Source organism: Orycteropus afer, unplaced genomic scaffold (genome assembly GCF_000298275.1).
Source record: "Orycteropus afer afer isolate SDZICR_OR568_19922 unplaced genomic scaffold, OryAfe1.0 scaffold00117, whole genome shotgun sequence".
Classification (NCBI taxonomy): Eukaryota; Metazoa; Chordata; class Mammalia; order Tubulidentata; family Orycteropodidae; genus Orycteropus; species Orycteropus afer.
In genome coordinates, this window is record NW_006921704.1 from 6,082,533 (window position 1) to 6,098,036 (window position 15,504).

General features: G+C 35.8%; 1 protein-coding gene across 1 annotated transcript in view; it reads right to left on the bottom strand.

Annotated features, from left to right (window-relative positions):
* GPC6 (glypican 6) overlaps nt 1–14,747 on the bottom strand; it is a gene marked incomplete at its 5' end in the record, with an annotated part of 1,291,124 nt that extends 1,276,377 nt beyond the window's left edge. Inside the window, one exon of the mRNA XM_042781413.1 lies at nt 14,579–14,747. Within this exon, the coding sequence (XP_042637347.1) occupies nt 14,579–14,747 (169 nt within the window). The remainder of the gene's footprint in view (nt 1–14,578) is intronic.
* Nucleotides 14,748–15,504: the final 757 nt, after the last annotated feature.

The window sequence follows — 15,504 nt, forward strand, 5'->3', positions numbered from 1 at the left end:
TAAAAAAAATCATTGTACAAAAAAGAGGGAGGTCTGATAGCGTAATGCCTAAGGCACTTGACTGCTAATCAGATGGTTGGTGGTTCAAACCCCAGCCACTCCTCGGAAGGAAGATGGGGCAATCTACTTCCGTAGTGATACTGACTCGGAAACCCATGGAGGGGTCGCTATGAGTTGGGTCCGACTCGTTGGCACATAACAACAACAACAACAACACAAAAAAAAAGAGAAAAATGTATGTTTAAGTTGAAAAACAAATATCTGTTAGGTCCTATGAGCTACAAAATAAAGCGGAAAAATGAAATAATTTTGTAGTTCACAAATTAAAAAAAAATTCAAACAAGAATAATTTTGATGTATAAAAAATTAAACGAGTTGTTAATAATGCAATTAATCTACAGTAGTAAATCAATAGTAAAAAGCAGATTAAAAAAATTTTTTTTTCAATTTTTATTGTGATTTTGGGGAAACTTTACAGAGCAAATTCACTTTCCATACAGCAACTCACATTCACTTTGTCTCATGACATTGACTACAATTTCCGACAATGCAAGAGCTCCCCTCCAACTTCCTCCTTTAGTGATCTCTTCTCTGTGTACTTCCCTCCCATGCACTCCTGCACCCGAGCTGTTTCCCTGTGCATACACAGCCCTATTCTTCCATGATTGATCTCTCCAAGGAATGTATCTTCCTAATGTAAATGTTCAGATCATATGCCTGTCTTTTGTTTGGCTGGAAGCCACAGGAGTGGGTTCAATTCCAGACCTGAAGGGCAGCTAGGGACCATAGTCTCAGTGGTTCCACGAGGCTCCATCAAAGCAGCAAACCTGGTCTTTTTGTTTTTTTAATGATTTTGAGTTTTCTTCCACATTGTTATCCCACTCTATCCAGGATCTCCTACAGAGATCTCCCTCCGAGTGGTTGACAGTGGTAGCCGGGCACCATCTACTTCTTTGGTCTCATATAAGCTGAGAATAACATGGTGTACCAATCACTTGGACTAATTATTTCCTTATGTCTTTGGTTTTCTTCATTCTTCTTTACTCTGGATGAGGAGAGACCCATCATTTCATCTAGATGGCCACTTGCAAGCTTTTAAGATACCAATCACTACTCATCAAAATAGCATGTGAAACAATGTTTTAGCATAGTATGTTATTTCAATTTAGCTTGATGTCCCCTGAGACCATGGTCCTGAGCTCATGGGTCCCACTCCTTGCTCCTGCTAGGTAGCTGGCTGTGGTCAAGAATTGACTACAACCTTGCCCCTTGTTAGTCTATTACACACCTGTGAATTCATACAGAACATACAAATACACCTGTACAAACACTGTCTGCCAACCCTATACATGGTCCTGGGCACACGTCCCCCTGCACAAATATACCTAATAGAATAAAAATCTCCAGTGTTTGTACCCAGAAATCTGCATGTTAACTGGACCCTTGAGTAACTCATATACATATTCAAGTCTGAGCAGCACCTTAACCCCCTACTTATCCCTACTTATCCTGGAGTGTGTGTGTGTTTTAGAGAAGAACACACTCATCTTTTTTTTTTTTTTTAAGGTAAGGACTTCTGCTTGCCCTCTAAACAAAGACCATATTTGTGCTGAGAATTTAAAATAAGATCCATGAAGTCTACTGGAACAAATGCTACTGATATCAAATATGTTTTCCAGGTTTATGAAGCCTAAGAGTTAATAGATCACTAGAAATCAAGACTTCTAATTTTCTTCTGTCATATTTATTATAGAGACTTTAGTAATTCATCTGACCAGTCTGTGTCCTTGGTTTTGCATGGGTCGGTGCCAGAGTTAGACAACACTGCAGCATTATGAAATAGGCTCTGTATTAAGTCAAGTTTAGGAAGCTAAAATAGAAATAAGAGATCTAATGCCTATACTTAATGAGCTTATAATTCAAAAGGGGATATGCAATAAATCATATTTTTTAAAAGAATATGATTGAAATAACACTGAATACATGCAAAGTGATAAGGGATCAACTATGTAAGTGCTAAGAAGAGGAGACAGGTGGGCTGAGGGAAACAAAGCCTGTAATAATCATGACATTATTCTTTTTAAAAGGAGAAAATATACAAATAAATTTTCAGAAATAAAAAAATATGTGGAGAAATATAATTTCTTCAATCATCTAAAGGCCTTGGAATCCTGATATCTTGCTACCTTATTTCCAAGTTCGCTTTTCATTTTCAAGTTGTTTGGATTCAATTAAATCACTGAGCAGGGAGGAAACAGTATGAAGAACATATACTGTTATATAAAGTCATTCCAAGAATAATATGTGCCCATTTAATGAATATGGCCAATCCTGAAACAGGAAAGAGTGTTGTTCTTTTTTTTTTTTCATTTTGTTTTTGTTTTTAAAATTTCTCTTAGCATTGCCAACAATGCAGTCTTATTCTTAACTGGTTACTCACTCTTCTTCCACATGAGTTCAGGATTTTCTTCCTATGCAATGGAATTCTTGGATTTATATGGAACCAACTGCTTAGGCAAGCTCTCTGTTCCTTTGGATTTGCTAAAATATGAAACCTCAACACTTCTTGCCCCTATTGGTCATTCAACCACAAATAACTAAGTGACTTATGAATGATATGGAAATTTTATTTTCTATGCATTTTACCACCGCTTGGCTACTAAACAAAAGGTTAGTGGTTCAAACTCACTCAGGGCCCCACAGGCAAAACACTTAGTGATGTGCTTTCATAAAAATTACAGTCAAGAATACCTTATGGGGCAGTCCTACTCTGTCACCTGGGATGGCTGTGAGTCAGAACTGACTAGACAGCACACGACGGCAATGACTTTTATAATACACATTTCACATTTCCTCCTAAAGCTTGCCAAAGTTTGTGTATGAATAGCCTGCTTTATCTCAGTGTCCATATATCTTCTACACAGAGTTTCACATTTTGAATCACACTTAACAAGGAGATCTAACACCTAAATATCACTTTAATGGCTCTATTTATGTGAACAAACTAGATATGCCATTTATAGAAAGACAATGCTAAAATCTTGGATGACATCTGAAACTATGCAACCCTGATCTGAGTGAAAACCTCTTTACTTATTTTTCCTTGCCACTTGAAAATTATATACTCTGTGTATTTCTGTTAACTATACAGGGAAAGAGCAGGCAATAACAACTTGACATTGTTCATCTAGAATAAATTCACAATGTAGAAGACATTGATTCTGTATATGTTAAAGTCAGCTGTGTCTTTTTTAAACACTTTATATTATGGAAATTTAAAAATCATTCAAAAACAAGAGTAATATAGGAAATGTCCATGTATCAACCAGCTTCAATAATTATCAACATTTTGTCTATCTTTTTCCTTTTCTCTGTCCAACTCATCAAGTCATGGTTATGCCATTCTGAATAAAGATTCACTTGAATTATTTCTTTATGATTTTTAGAACCCTGAAACCAGTCAAATGAGTTTCTTTCAACTTTACAACCCTGTCTGGAAAGAAAATTATTATATTCTCCCACTGGAGAAGGAAAGCATAGTTTTTATTTCAATTCCACAGCACTATGGAAGGTCAAGAATCTCTTGATGCAAAATCCAGTTAGATAGTGAATGACTTATATTCTGTTTCCCACTGCCTATCACACCTAACTGGAGATAATGAGTTCACTGTCGTTACACACATCATGCACTTGAACCAGTCCACACAGAACAATTGTGTTCTCTGGTCTACAGACAAAAAATGCTTCTACCAAGCTCTAATTTATACTACTATTAAATATTTTCTTGATTTTCATTAAAATAAGAAAACCAGTTTTCTCTATTCAGTGGCAGATCAATTTAACTTACATAAAATTCCTCCTGTAATTTACCCATACTTAATCAAAGGATTAGTGAGCCACTGTCAGGAACAGATACTTGTCTGCTCATTAACATTCATGACCAAGAATCCTTCTGGTAGGACTGGTTTCAGCATCTGATAAAGCAATACTTAAAAGAAATTGGCTTGTCTGTGAAACAGCTGCTCAGGGAAGCTACCATGCAAGGGAATTGGTGATAATAAGATGATAATATTATAGCTACACTGGGAGCATAATATACTTTAAGTTACTTTAAGGTGTGTGGTAAGGGTCTAGGAATTAGAAAAAAATTGGTAGTCCTTCACAGAGGACACGAAGCTGCTGATCAGCAGTGTTAGTAGTGTATAGCTTTTTTTTTTTTTTTTTTAAGGATCTGTCAAAGTACAAAGCAAAACAAAACAAAACAAAAAAATGAAGATAAACTTCACTTTTGCAAAGATCTGGGTTCTCCTTACAATGCACTGAAAGGACCCCCAAACACAGATCACTTCTTCCAACACTACAAATGCAAGGCATTTGTGATTTATAAACCTGTACACCCAGTCTGTCAAAGCCACATCCCTGGTTAACTGATTCTTATTTTTGGAAGGTTTGCCCCTTGGGAGAATAGGCAGATTACTTTCCAATGCCACTGGGAGAATTTCTCTGTTTTCTAACATTCACTCAGCACATTCTGATTTCCAGAGGAATGTACTTCAGATTAAATTCATGTTATCACAGTGGTGATTTGGCAAATTTAAGGGTGGTATTCTGTCAATTATTTCCTATGGGGATTAGCATTATAACCCTTAAGAATGACAGTTAATTTGTTATTCTGTACAATGATTGAAGGGACTAGTAACTCAAGAAAGGGAGATATTACATCTATTACTGCAATAGCATCATGAAATCCTGTGCATGTGTGCGTGGGGTGATGTATTTGTTACTGTGTTAGAATAAGGGAAGTAGTGGTGTAACAGGTGTGCCTATGTAGCTGTGCTTTATTTCTATTCTAGAAACTATTTCTTGCTTTTGAATTCCTAGGACATCCACCAAAAATTAAACCTTTGTGGTGAGTAAAACACAGTTTGGGGAATAGCAACAAGAAGTCAATCAAAGATTGTGGTCCATTAGGATGCATGAACAATTCCTCCTTTCCCATCCATATCTACATGGGCATAGTACTCACCTTTGCTCCACAGATGTTGAGACTGACCACGGCATTTGCTTTGGCCAATGAAATCTAAGAAGACAATAGTTTAACATAAAAGGGAAAAATGTCTGCTTTGAGCATTATGTTTTTTTAAGAACTGTCTATATGGGATCAAATTGATAACAGTAACTCAAAGATTAGATAGGAACCTTAGGAATCACTGAATTTATGTGAATGGAAAAGAAACAACTCAGAAAAGGAGAGTGAGAAAGGTTACATAACTCAAAGAACGTGTAATCTGTGTCACTAGATAGTACACATAGAAACTGTTGATTTGGTATGTGTATTGATGTGTATATTCTCAACAACAACAAATAAATAAATCAATATAACATCTAAAAAAGGGTTAAAGTTACTTTAAATTTATGCCTCATTGAGTTTCTAAGACTGTAAATCTTCATGGAAGCAGACTGCCTCATTTTTTTGCCATGGAGTGGCTGTTGTGTTTGAACAGCCAACCTTTTGGTTAGCAGCCAAATGCCTTCAACACTGCACTACCAGAGCTCTTTTCTGGTCTGCTCTAGATGTCTCTTATTCTTTTTGGAGCAGCACTCTTTTCAGGCATATTCTCATGGGGATTTTGGAGTCTCAAAAAAAGGCAAGGGGGTAAAGTACAGGGTCAGTGAAAAGAGGAAGACCCATAATGGGATGGATTGACACAGTTGCTGCAACAATGTACTCAAAACACAGCAAAGATTGTGAGGATGGTGCTGGAAGGGGCTGTCTATTGTTCTGTTGTACACAGGGTCATTATGAGTGGGAACTGTCTCGACAGCACCTAACAGCAACAGTGACATACATATAAATAGATATACATACACAATCACGTATTTCATAAAGTCCATTCCAGCAACGTCCTACCACATATACATTTCTGGTCCAATGAGGTTATAATAGAGTTCAGAAATTTCAATCAGAGAGTGGGATGTAGCAAATGCAACAGCTACGTACATACAGCACATATATCTCATGGTTCTTGTATACAAATTGACTGCACTGCCAGGTATACTAGTAGTAGAGCACATATATAACCTACAATATATGTTTTAATAGTCATAATAATACTGGATCATATATGCACTGTACTGTACTTTTTATCTAAAAAGTTTATCGTGTAATGGTGCATGCTTCGACTCCTTGGCAGAAGCATCCAATCTCATGTATCATGTGTCTCTTGAGTGTCATGGTATTATCTCTCTGTTTAATTTTCTTTTGAAAATATTACCATGAAGTATATCATGACTCTCAAATACAAGAAAAACCATTGTTAGTGATAACAGCAAGAGGCAAAGGAGAAGTACCAATTTGTAAGTGAAAGGTTATTAAACAACATGAAGATGGAAAATTTGTGAATGTTATTGCTTGGGACTTAGAAATATCACACTTGACAATCATGACGATCCACAAAAACAAAACAAAACAAAAATTCCCCAAGCTGTTAAAGGATTTGTTCCACTAAAAGCTATAAGGCTAAGAGAAATGTGAGAAATATATTAGATATTTATATTAGATAAGAAGAAATTGATAACTATGTGGATGAAGGACCAAACAAACAAGTGATTCCTTCTGAGCACATTGACAATCACTAGGATATGAAGCTTGTTCAAGATGCTTAAAGAAAAAGCAGGACCAGACCAATATGATGTTCAGAAAAAGTCCAAATTACATAAATGTCTTATTGCACAGAACATATTGTGATGTTAACTCTCTCTGTCTCTATTTATGTATAATTAACACACACATATATATATGTTAATCATATTTACCTCTCTATATAATTCCCATTTTAACTGAGCTATTGGGATTCCAACTCTGTAATCTTTATGAAAGAAGACTGCCACATCTTTCTCCCATGGAGTGACTGGTGAATAATATATGTAGACCCCAACTTATGATATATTTGAGTTATGATGAACCACACATACAACCATCTGTTTGTTTATTGTATACCTTTATCATTATTAACATGTACTATATACAGTGTTGTAGCACATAATTTGCTGATGCCATCATTCTCAGATGTTCACTTGCAGATGTTCTAAGATTTAATTTATAAAGATACAGATAATAAAATGTAATAATAATAGAAACTTTTAATAAAAGAATTATTTGACTTATGTCAGAAAAAACTTATGACAGTCATCTGAAAGGAACCTAATCATAAGTGGAAGGGGCTGCATATATATATAGATATGTATGTGCGCAAATGTACATATGTGTATTTATGTATGTATATATGTATAAATATATGCATGTAAGTATACATGCATATAGTTGTCTTCATGTGCCGTTAGGTCATCTCTGATCCTACAGACTTCACGACAGAATGAAATACTGCCCAGTCCTGTACCATCCTCCCATTCCTTCCATTGTTTGAGCCCTTGTGGCAACTACTGTGTCAATTCCTCTGGTTGAGGGTCTTCCTCTTTTTTGCTGACTCTCTACTTTACCAAGCATGATGTCCTATTCCAGGGACTTGCCCTTCCTGATAACATGTGCAAAGCATGTGAGTTGAAGTCTCAACACACTCTCTGGTGAAATTCTGGCTGTACTTCTAACAAGACGGATTTGATCATTCTTCTGGCAGTTATGGTATATTCAATATTCTTCATCAACACCATAATTAAAAGGCATCAGTTCTTCTTTCTTCATTGTCCAGCTTTCGCATTCACATAGGCGATTGAAAATGCTATGGCTTGGGTCAGGCTCACCTTAGTCCTCAGAGTGACATCTTTGCCTTGTTAACACTTTAAAGAGATCTTTAGCAGCAAATTTGCCCAATGCAATAAAAAAATCATTTCATTTTGTGACTGCTGCATCCATGGGCATTGAGTGTTCATCCAAGTAAAATGAAATCCATGACAACTTCAATCTTTTCTCTGTTTATCATGATGTTGTTTGTTGGTCCAGTTGTGAGGATTTTTGTCTTCTTCATATTGAGATGTACTCCTTACTGAAGGCTGTAGTCTTTGATCTTCATGAGTAAGTGTTTCAAGCCCTCTTTGTTTTCAGCTGTCAAGGTTGTGTCATCTGCATATCACAGGTCATTAATCACACTTCTTCCAATTTTAATGCAGTATTCTTCTTCATATTGTCCAGTTTATTTCAGCATGCATATTGAATAAGTATGTTGAAAGATACAACTCTGATGCCCGGCTCTGTTTATTTTAAACAATATGGTGTCCCCTTGTTCTATTTGAATGACTACCTCTTGGTCTATGTGCAGCTTCCACATGAGCATAATTAAGTGTTCTGGAATTCCTATTCTTCCAAATGTTATCCATAATTTGTTACAATACACACAGTTGAATGCCTTTGCATAGTCAATAAAACTCTAGTCAACATCTTGCTGGTATTCTCTGCTTTCAGTGTGTGCATATACATATGATGTTAATAAATTTACATTTAAAAAAAATCAATAATAAATATGTTTACAACATATCCCAAGGACTTTGTGAACATATATATAAAATATCTTGTGGTCTTCATCTCCTCCTGTCAACTTTTTAACTATTGCAATATTAAGTCACAGTTTAAGGGTGCTAGATGGTGGTTCTTTCTAAAAGACTTCTCTGATGTTTTTAAGTACAATAGTACCTCCTCACTATTTCTAATGGAGTTCTATTTTAGGGCACAGTTAATTCTATCTTTTGAATTGTTAGTTTTATACTTCTGTCTTCCCAAGAACATAAACTATGTGACAGGCTGTGACCATATTTTAGTCATCATTAGTCATCTTTATCTGCTATTCACTTGGCAAAGTACCTTGCATATAGTAGGTTTTGAATAAATGTTTTCAAATTGAAATGACAATCATATATATAAATCACTCATATGACAGGAAATATAGAAGATTCTACTACTGTATGGAAAACTACTTAAGATTTTTTCCCTTTTGAACAAGTTCATTCTCTGAGAAAATTAGGCTATATTTTAAAGAAATCATTACTTTATTGTCATCTCCACAGTATATAGATGAGAAATGATATTTAAAAAGAAAACACAAGCAGACTTACAGCACAAAAATATTATGCCACTGTATATAAATTATTTTCACATTCAGTACAATGGGTATTCTAAGGGTATTACTATAGAATAGGTTCTTCATAAGGACAAAAATTACTTTTTATTTATTTTTTGTTGTTTTGCTTTTAGAAATGTACTTGCTGCCAAATCTCTGGACAAATGTGTGTCATTAAAATACATAAATAAAAACCAGGAAGGAAAGTAAAATAATAAGACCAAGACCAACAAACTAAACAGAAACTTTATGTTGAGCTCCAAATGCAAATAATTTTTCTGAAAGGAAAAATAATATCCAAAATAAAATATCTCTTCAACTAAATTCCTATCTCTGAATAATCCATATTCCATAGAAATTCTTAGAGAGTGGAATGCTAGTCCCTACAAGATAAGTACCAGGTTTTAGGAGGAACAAACAGTATGTCCTGATTGTTTTCATAACATTTTTGTACAAAACACCTATTACACTTTAAGTCAGGGAAAACTTCCAATTGAATACTACTCCAACTTTTCCAAAAACATGGCTAATTTTTTTATCCAATAATATTACTATTGCTTCTGAAAGGAATACCAGTTTTTTTTAAAGCTAGTATCCATCAAAATAAAAGCTTAGACTTTCAACTCAATATCGACCTCCGATTATTAGGAGCTCTGGTAATGTAGTACCTAAGGCACTTGACTGCTAACCAGAAGGCTGGAGGTTCAAACCCACTAACCACTCCTTGGAAGGAAGGTTGGGCAATCTACTTCCATAGTGATACCACCTCAGAAACCCAAGGAGGGGTTGCTATGAGTCAGAGAAGACTCGACGGCACATAACAACAACAACATAACATTATTATTTATGTCTGATGTAACTGCAGAATATTTACCTAGACTTTTGGTTTCATCATTTTTGGTAGGAACTTAGCAAGTCATGTAACCCACTCTGGGCTCTGGGCTTTTAGGGGTTGAGCTATATTTATGTTGGTGATTTTTTTTTTTTTTTTTTTTAAGGATTAAAAAAAATCTCCTTCCCCCTCTCTTTGATAGACATTTCCATTTCCTTCCCACCATGACAGAGACAAGACAGGCAAAGGAGATAGAGGAAGAATGAATGCTGGCAGTGAAATCTCAGCACATTTGAGGACTGAGAAGCACTAGAGAGATTATAGAGGCGTAGTGCTGGGAGCTCTGGTGGCATAGTACCTAAGGCATTGGACTGCTAACCAGAAGCCTAGAGGTTCAAACCCATCAGCCACTCCTCAGAAGGAATATTGGGCAATACAACTTCCATAGAGATACCGCCTTGGAAACCCAAGGAGGGGTCACTATGAGTTGGAACCGACTCGACCACAGTGAGTTTGAGACTGAGTGGCTAAGAGGAAGAATTCAGGCACATGCTCAAACTGGGTCAAAATCCCGACTCTGCCATTTAATAACTGTGTGACTTGTCCCTTTATTTTCCTCCTGATAAACAGGGATAATATTTGTATCATCCATATTACTTATTATTACTATCAGGATTTTTGATTCTCCATTACCTAGGATACTGAAAGACATGGCAGCAGTAGGGATATACTGAACATAAATGCCAATTTGGCAGGACTGACATTCACTGAATAGAAAAATGATAGAGAATTGGTGTACAAAGATGAGGGTCTATCCTTACCCTTTTTTTGTCTACATTTTTCTATGTTGTAGTTGATTTGTTTGTTTCATCTCATGAGAGATGAGAAGAGTAAGAAGGAACTCCGGTGGTATAGTGGTAAAGGCATTTGGTTGCTAACTGTAAGGTTGGTGGTTCGAAACCACCAGCCTCTCCATGGAAGAAAGATGAAGCAGTCTCCTTCCATAAGGATTTACAAACTCAGAAACCCAATAAAGGTCACTGTGAGACAGACTCTACTCAATGGCAGAGAGTTTGGTATATTTCTGTTTGTTTGTTTGGAGAAAGGTAAGAGCTAAAGATGGTATGGTTGTAATCATTCTTCTAGGTGCCCTTGGCTGGGTCTTCATCCAAGATTTGAACCCCTAGAGATCTACAGAATAGCTTAGCTTCCTACAGAGAAAATTGAGATTCCCCACAGTATAGTCTTTAAGGAAACTTTGCCACGACCAGCACTAGACAAAGAGGATGAGGGTGCTGCAGGGTTGTGTAATGAGAGTTAACTTTCAATTTCTCAGTAATGGGAAGTAGAGGTTTGGCAAAAAAAAAAAAAAAAACCTTGTTAGACACTTGGAGAAGGACTAGGGTCAAAAATGATTCTGTTTTACATATACTCATCTTAACTGTCCATCATAAAATTTTGTTTTTAAAACAAAGGAAAAAAGCCATCCAGTGTATGAGAATTATTTGCCAAATAATTAAAATTCCTGTAATTGATGTTTTATATTACTTCAATTCATTGCCTCTTGGCTACATTTTTTTTTTTTTTTTTTCTTTTTGGCTGATGGGAGTGTGGATCAGTGCTTGGAGATATCAAAAATTGAGGAAGGATTCATATTGATTCAAATTTAGCTTCCTACATTCTAATGGATATTTGCCATCTTATATATTATTATATTTAAATATTACCAAACTTATTAATAAAGAACAGGGCAAGGATATGACAAAAAAAGAATGCTGTTGTATGTCACATGTATTGGAATTTTGTATTTTAATATTAAACCTCCTCTTTCAGAAAATGAGAAGTAAAATGGAATCAGAGCATTTATAATATAATGAGGGAAGCAATAACTGGAGACTGGTTATTAAAGTGACTGAATTCAGGCTCCTACTATAGTTTGGGCTGGGTTCACCCAACAGGTACACTTTAATTGTTGTTATACTTATTGAAAATAGATGGAAAGATCATCACCTTCTGATTTTATTTTATTAAGGAGTGTTGTTGTTGTTGTTGTTGTTATGTTTCATCGAGTCGGACTCGACTCATAGCAACCCCTCCTTGGGTTTCTGAGGCAGTATCACTACGGAAGTAGATTGCCCCATCTTCCTTCTGAGGAGTGGCTGGTGGATTTGAACCGCCAGCCTTCTGATTATCAGTCAAGTGCCTTAGGCACTATGCTACCGAGCATATAATATATATAATAAGGTGAAGATCTGCAAAATCCAGATAACAAATGAAGACCTCTGAGAAAGTAACTACAAGGGGCCAGCAGCAGTACCCTGAAGCAGATTCTTTTAATCAAGAAGTTCCTGGAGCAATAAAGCTATATAACATATCAAATAGGAAGCTATTGAAAATAAACTCATTATCTTTCATAGCCCCATTGATTTTACCTAAGAAATAAAAGTCAGAGGGTAGCATTACACACCTGATCCTAGATACCCATGTAGTATGTCAATACCCATCGATAAATGTCACAATAAAGTGTACAAAACAAAAAGGAAAACTGTCCACATGAATGCACTTGTGCTCCTGAGAAGTGACGAAGCAGAGTCATCCTCACGATGTAGGTAGACAAATCGTCTCTTGCATGTCTGACCTTCATGAAGGTGCAGAAATTAATGGTCCTTTCTTTCTTTCCTTCCCTCCCTTCCTTCTCTTCCTTCCTTTCATGACTCATTCATTCATTCAGAGACTGAGTTCTTTAAGGAGCAGAGCTCATCAGGAACACATTTAGATTTAAAAAAAAAAAAAAAAAATCTGCTGGAAGTTTCCTTGAAAAATCTCAATTTCTCTCCAGTGCTAACCTAATGCAACTGCAATGAAAGGCACTATTACTAAAGAACCCATCACAATCTATGTCAGAGCTAATTTTAGCAAAGTCAGTGTCCTGTTAAGTTTCTTGACATAAATAGATTTAAATAAAACACACCTGTAAAAAGAGAGGGACCAAGAGAAAGACAGTTTTCTCAAATAAGACAAACTAAATCTGGTAAATCCAAAGATATTAGAAGTCATTGACATGATAATACAAGAAGCGTCTGGCTCACTCTTTTTATATAGCTTTACTTGCTTCAAAAAATCAACTCCTCTAAAGCCACAATAACCTTTCTGCTTTTCATTAAAAGGAATATTCATATTCTCTACAGTGAATACTGCTCTGGAATTATTTTGGAGTATAAATTTATAAAGACACTAGAATTGTTTTCCAAAGGCATAGGTAAAAGTCAGCAGCAGCAGATCATCACTTGATTTCTGTAATAAATTATAAGATGTCTCAATGTGCTTCTATTTGAGGAGATATATTTGCAGTCCCCAAAACAGAGAACTCCATCAGGGGCTTCTGAATGTCACCAGATTTGTAATCTCTCCATCAAGGGCAACTCCTATGTACTCCATAGGTACTTAAAGGAGCAGTATTCACAGCATACCTGCTAAATAGGAATTATTTTCACATATGTCCACATGGAAAACAATGGAGTGAGAGGCACAGAAAGAATATGAAGATGTTGTAACACACTTGCAGAAAAGATTAAGTCCTTTTCATCTACATGGAAAATGTCATAGCATCCCGAGTATTGAAAATACCAGAGGGACCTGTTCTTCGGAACTTCAAGGACTGATTGGAAAGAAATCAGTGTTGCTACACTAGTTTAAAGCAGTAATGAAGCAGAACATTCTACCTAATACAGCGAAAAGAAAAAGAAAAACTTTTGTCCAGCCTCTTCTGAACGGGTTGAATTGTGCATTGACTAGAGAGGATGAAGAAAATGAATAGCAGCTCTGTTGCTCTAGGGCAGCTTAATATTGCCAAAGGGCACAAGGAAGGCTCCTAAAACTAAGGTCAGGACAATTCAAATCTAATTTACCATGAATCCTAGCAAGGTATTTTCTTTTCTGAAAACACTAAAGACTATATATACCATTCAGAAAAATTAACTTTATTGTTATCAATAGTAATTCAGTTTTTAAAATAAGTTTGCTTTTGATATTTTTCTGATGCTCTGGTGAGAAAAGTCAATGCTGAAATTTTAGTAATTACTTACACTTGCTGTGCTTTCTCAGACAAAATATTTATTTAACAAATAGTACATAGAAATGAAGCCAATTACTTACAATCAGGAACCCAAAAGAGGATTCAAAACTGTATGCACAAGGCACTGTTAAGTACAGCATGAAATGTGGCTACATTATTGGAAACGGGTCCCTGGAAATAAAGGAGTCCATGTCATTGGCAGTTAATGACAACCCTGTTCCCTTAAAAGTGGAGGTATATTTCAAATACTCTTAAGTGATATTTATTTATTTAATTATTCAAGAAAGTCTCTTTATGCTACTTGAAGACGAGCCATGAATTAGAATCACTCTAATATTGGACACTTCAGTTACATCTTTCAGAATAAATTTCATAGGTAAAACACGAATGCAAAGCATCTCTGTTAAGTCAGGTTTTTCCATGTTATGACTATGAAAATCATATCTGTCAAGAAACCTCATGCTTTTTTCTAAAAATAGAGAAAGTTATAAATGTTTAAGGGGAAAAAAAAAGCTCCTTTTTAATATTTTTCACATAATACCAAGACTCTTATAGTCAGGTGCACATATGACAAAATTAAATGAAAACTGCTTCACCTACCATCAAATTTCTTGTGCCTGGACACAAAAGTGGTACGCACAAAATGACTCGTCTCCTCCACAAGGTATTCAAACTCGAGTTTGCTTTGTTGACTTAATTTGTCTTCCATTTCTGTGGTACAGCATGTATATTCCTGAGGACAGATTCTTAAGTGCTCCCCTGCAACAAAAAATTAAAGGTCAGCATGGAATGATATGCAATGGATTCAAACACTAACAACCACAATGATGGTGCAGAGTTGGGTAACATTCCATTCTGTTTTACCTGGGGTTGCCATGACTAGGCACCAATTTGATGGCAGCTAACAACAACATGGAATGATGAGAACTTTTGATAAACATTGGGGTAATCATTTCTCTAACATTCTCATAAATCCTCAAGTACTCTTGCATCTACCTCTTTCTGTCATCCCCATATCTGGCACTCAGAAAGGATGCTTAACATTCCAAATAATTGGCTGATTTAAGTTTAATGTGATAGTTTCTGTACCCTGTTCTGTAACTGAAGGTATATTAAAGACCTCAAAAGGCCACCATCTTTGCTTTTATTTGAATTGTACCAAGTATCACCAAGTAACGAAAGATGTAATGCAGTGTTAAGTCTGCTTGTCTTTGAAAACCTCAAGTAAGGCAAAAAACATTTAGTCCCATTGCCGCAGTCTGTTAGACAGCCAGGGCAAGGAAGGATGGTAAGAGCACCCTGTGTTCTTTTTTCTGGCTGTCTATCTACTGAAATGTATCAGACTTTCAGTTAAAGTGGATGTGTTTTTAATGGCAGGTCTCAGGTGCCATGCATTCCTTCAGTTGACATTTCTTGTCAGAAAAAAAATGTTCTCTCTGAAAGGAGAAATGCACTGATGGGTTTAATTAATGCTTATGCTACATGGAAATGTAAAGTAAAAGGCAGTAAAATCTTGTATTTAATTT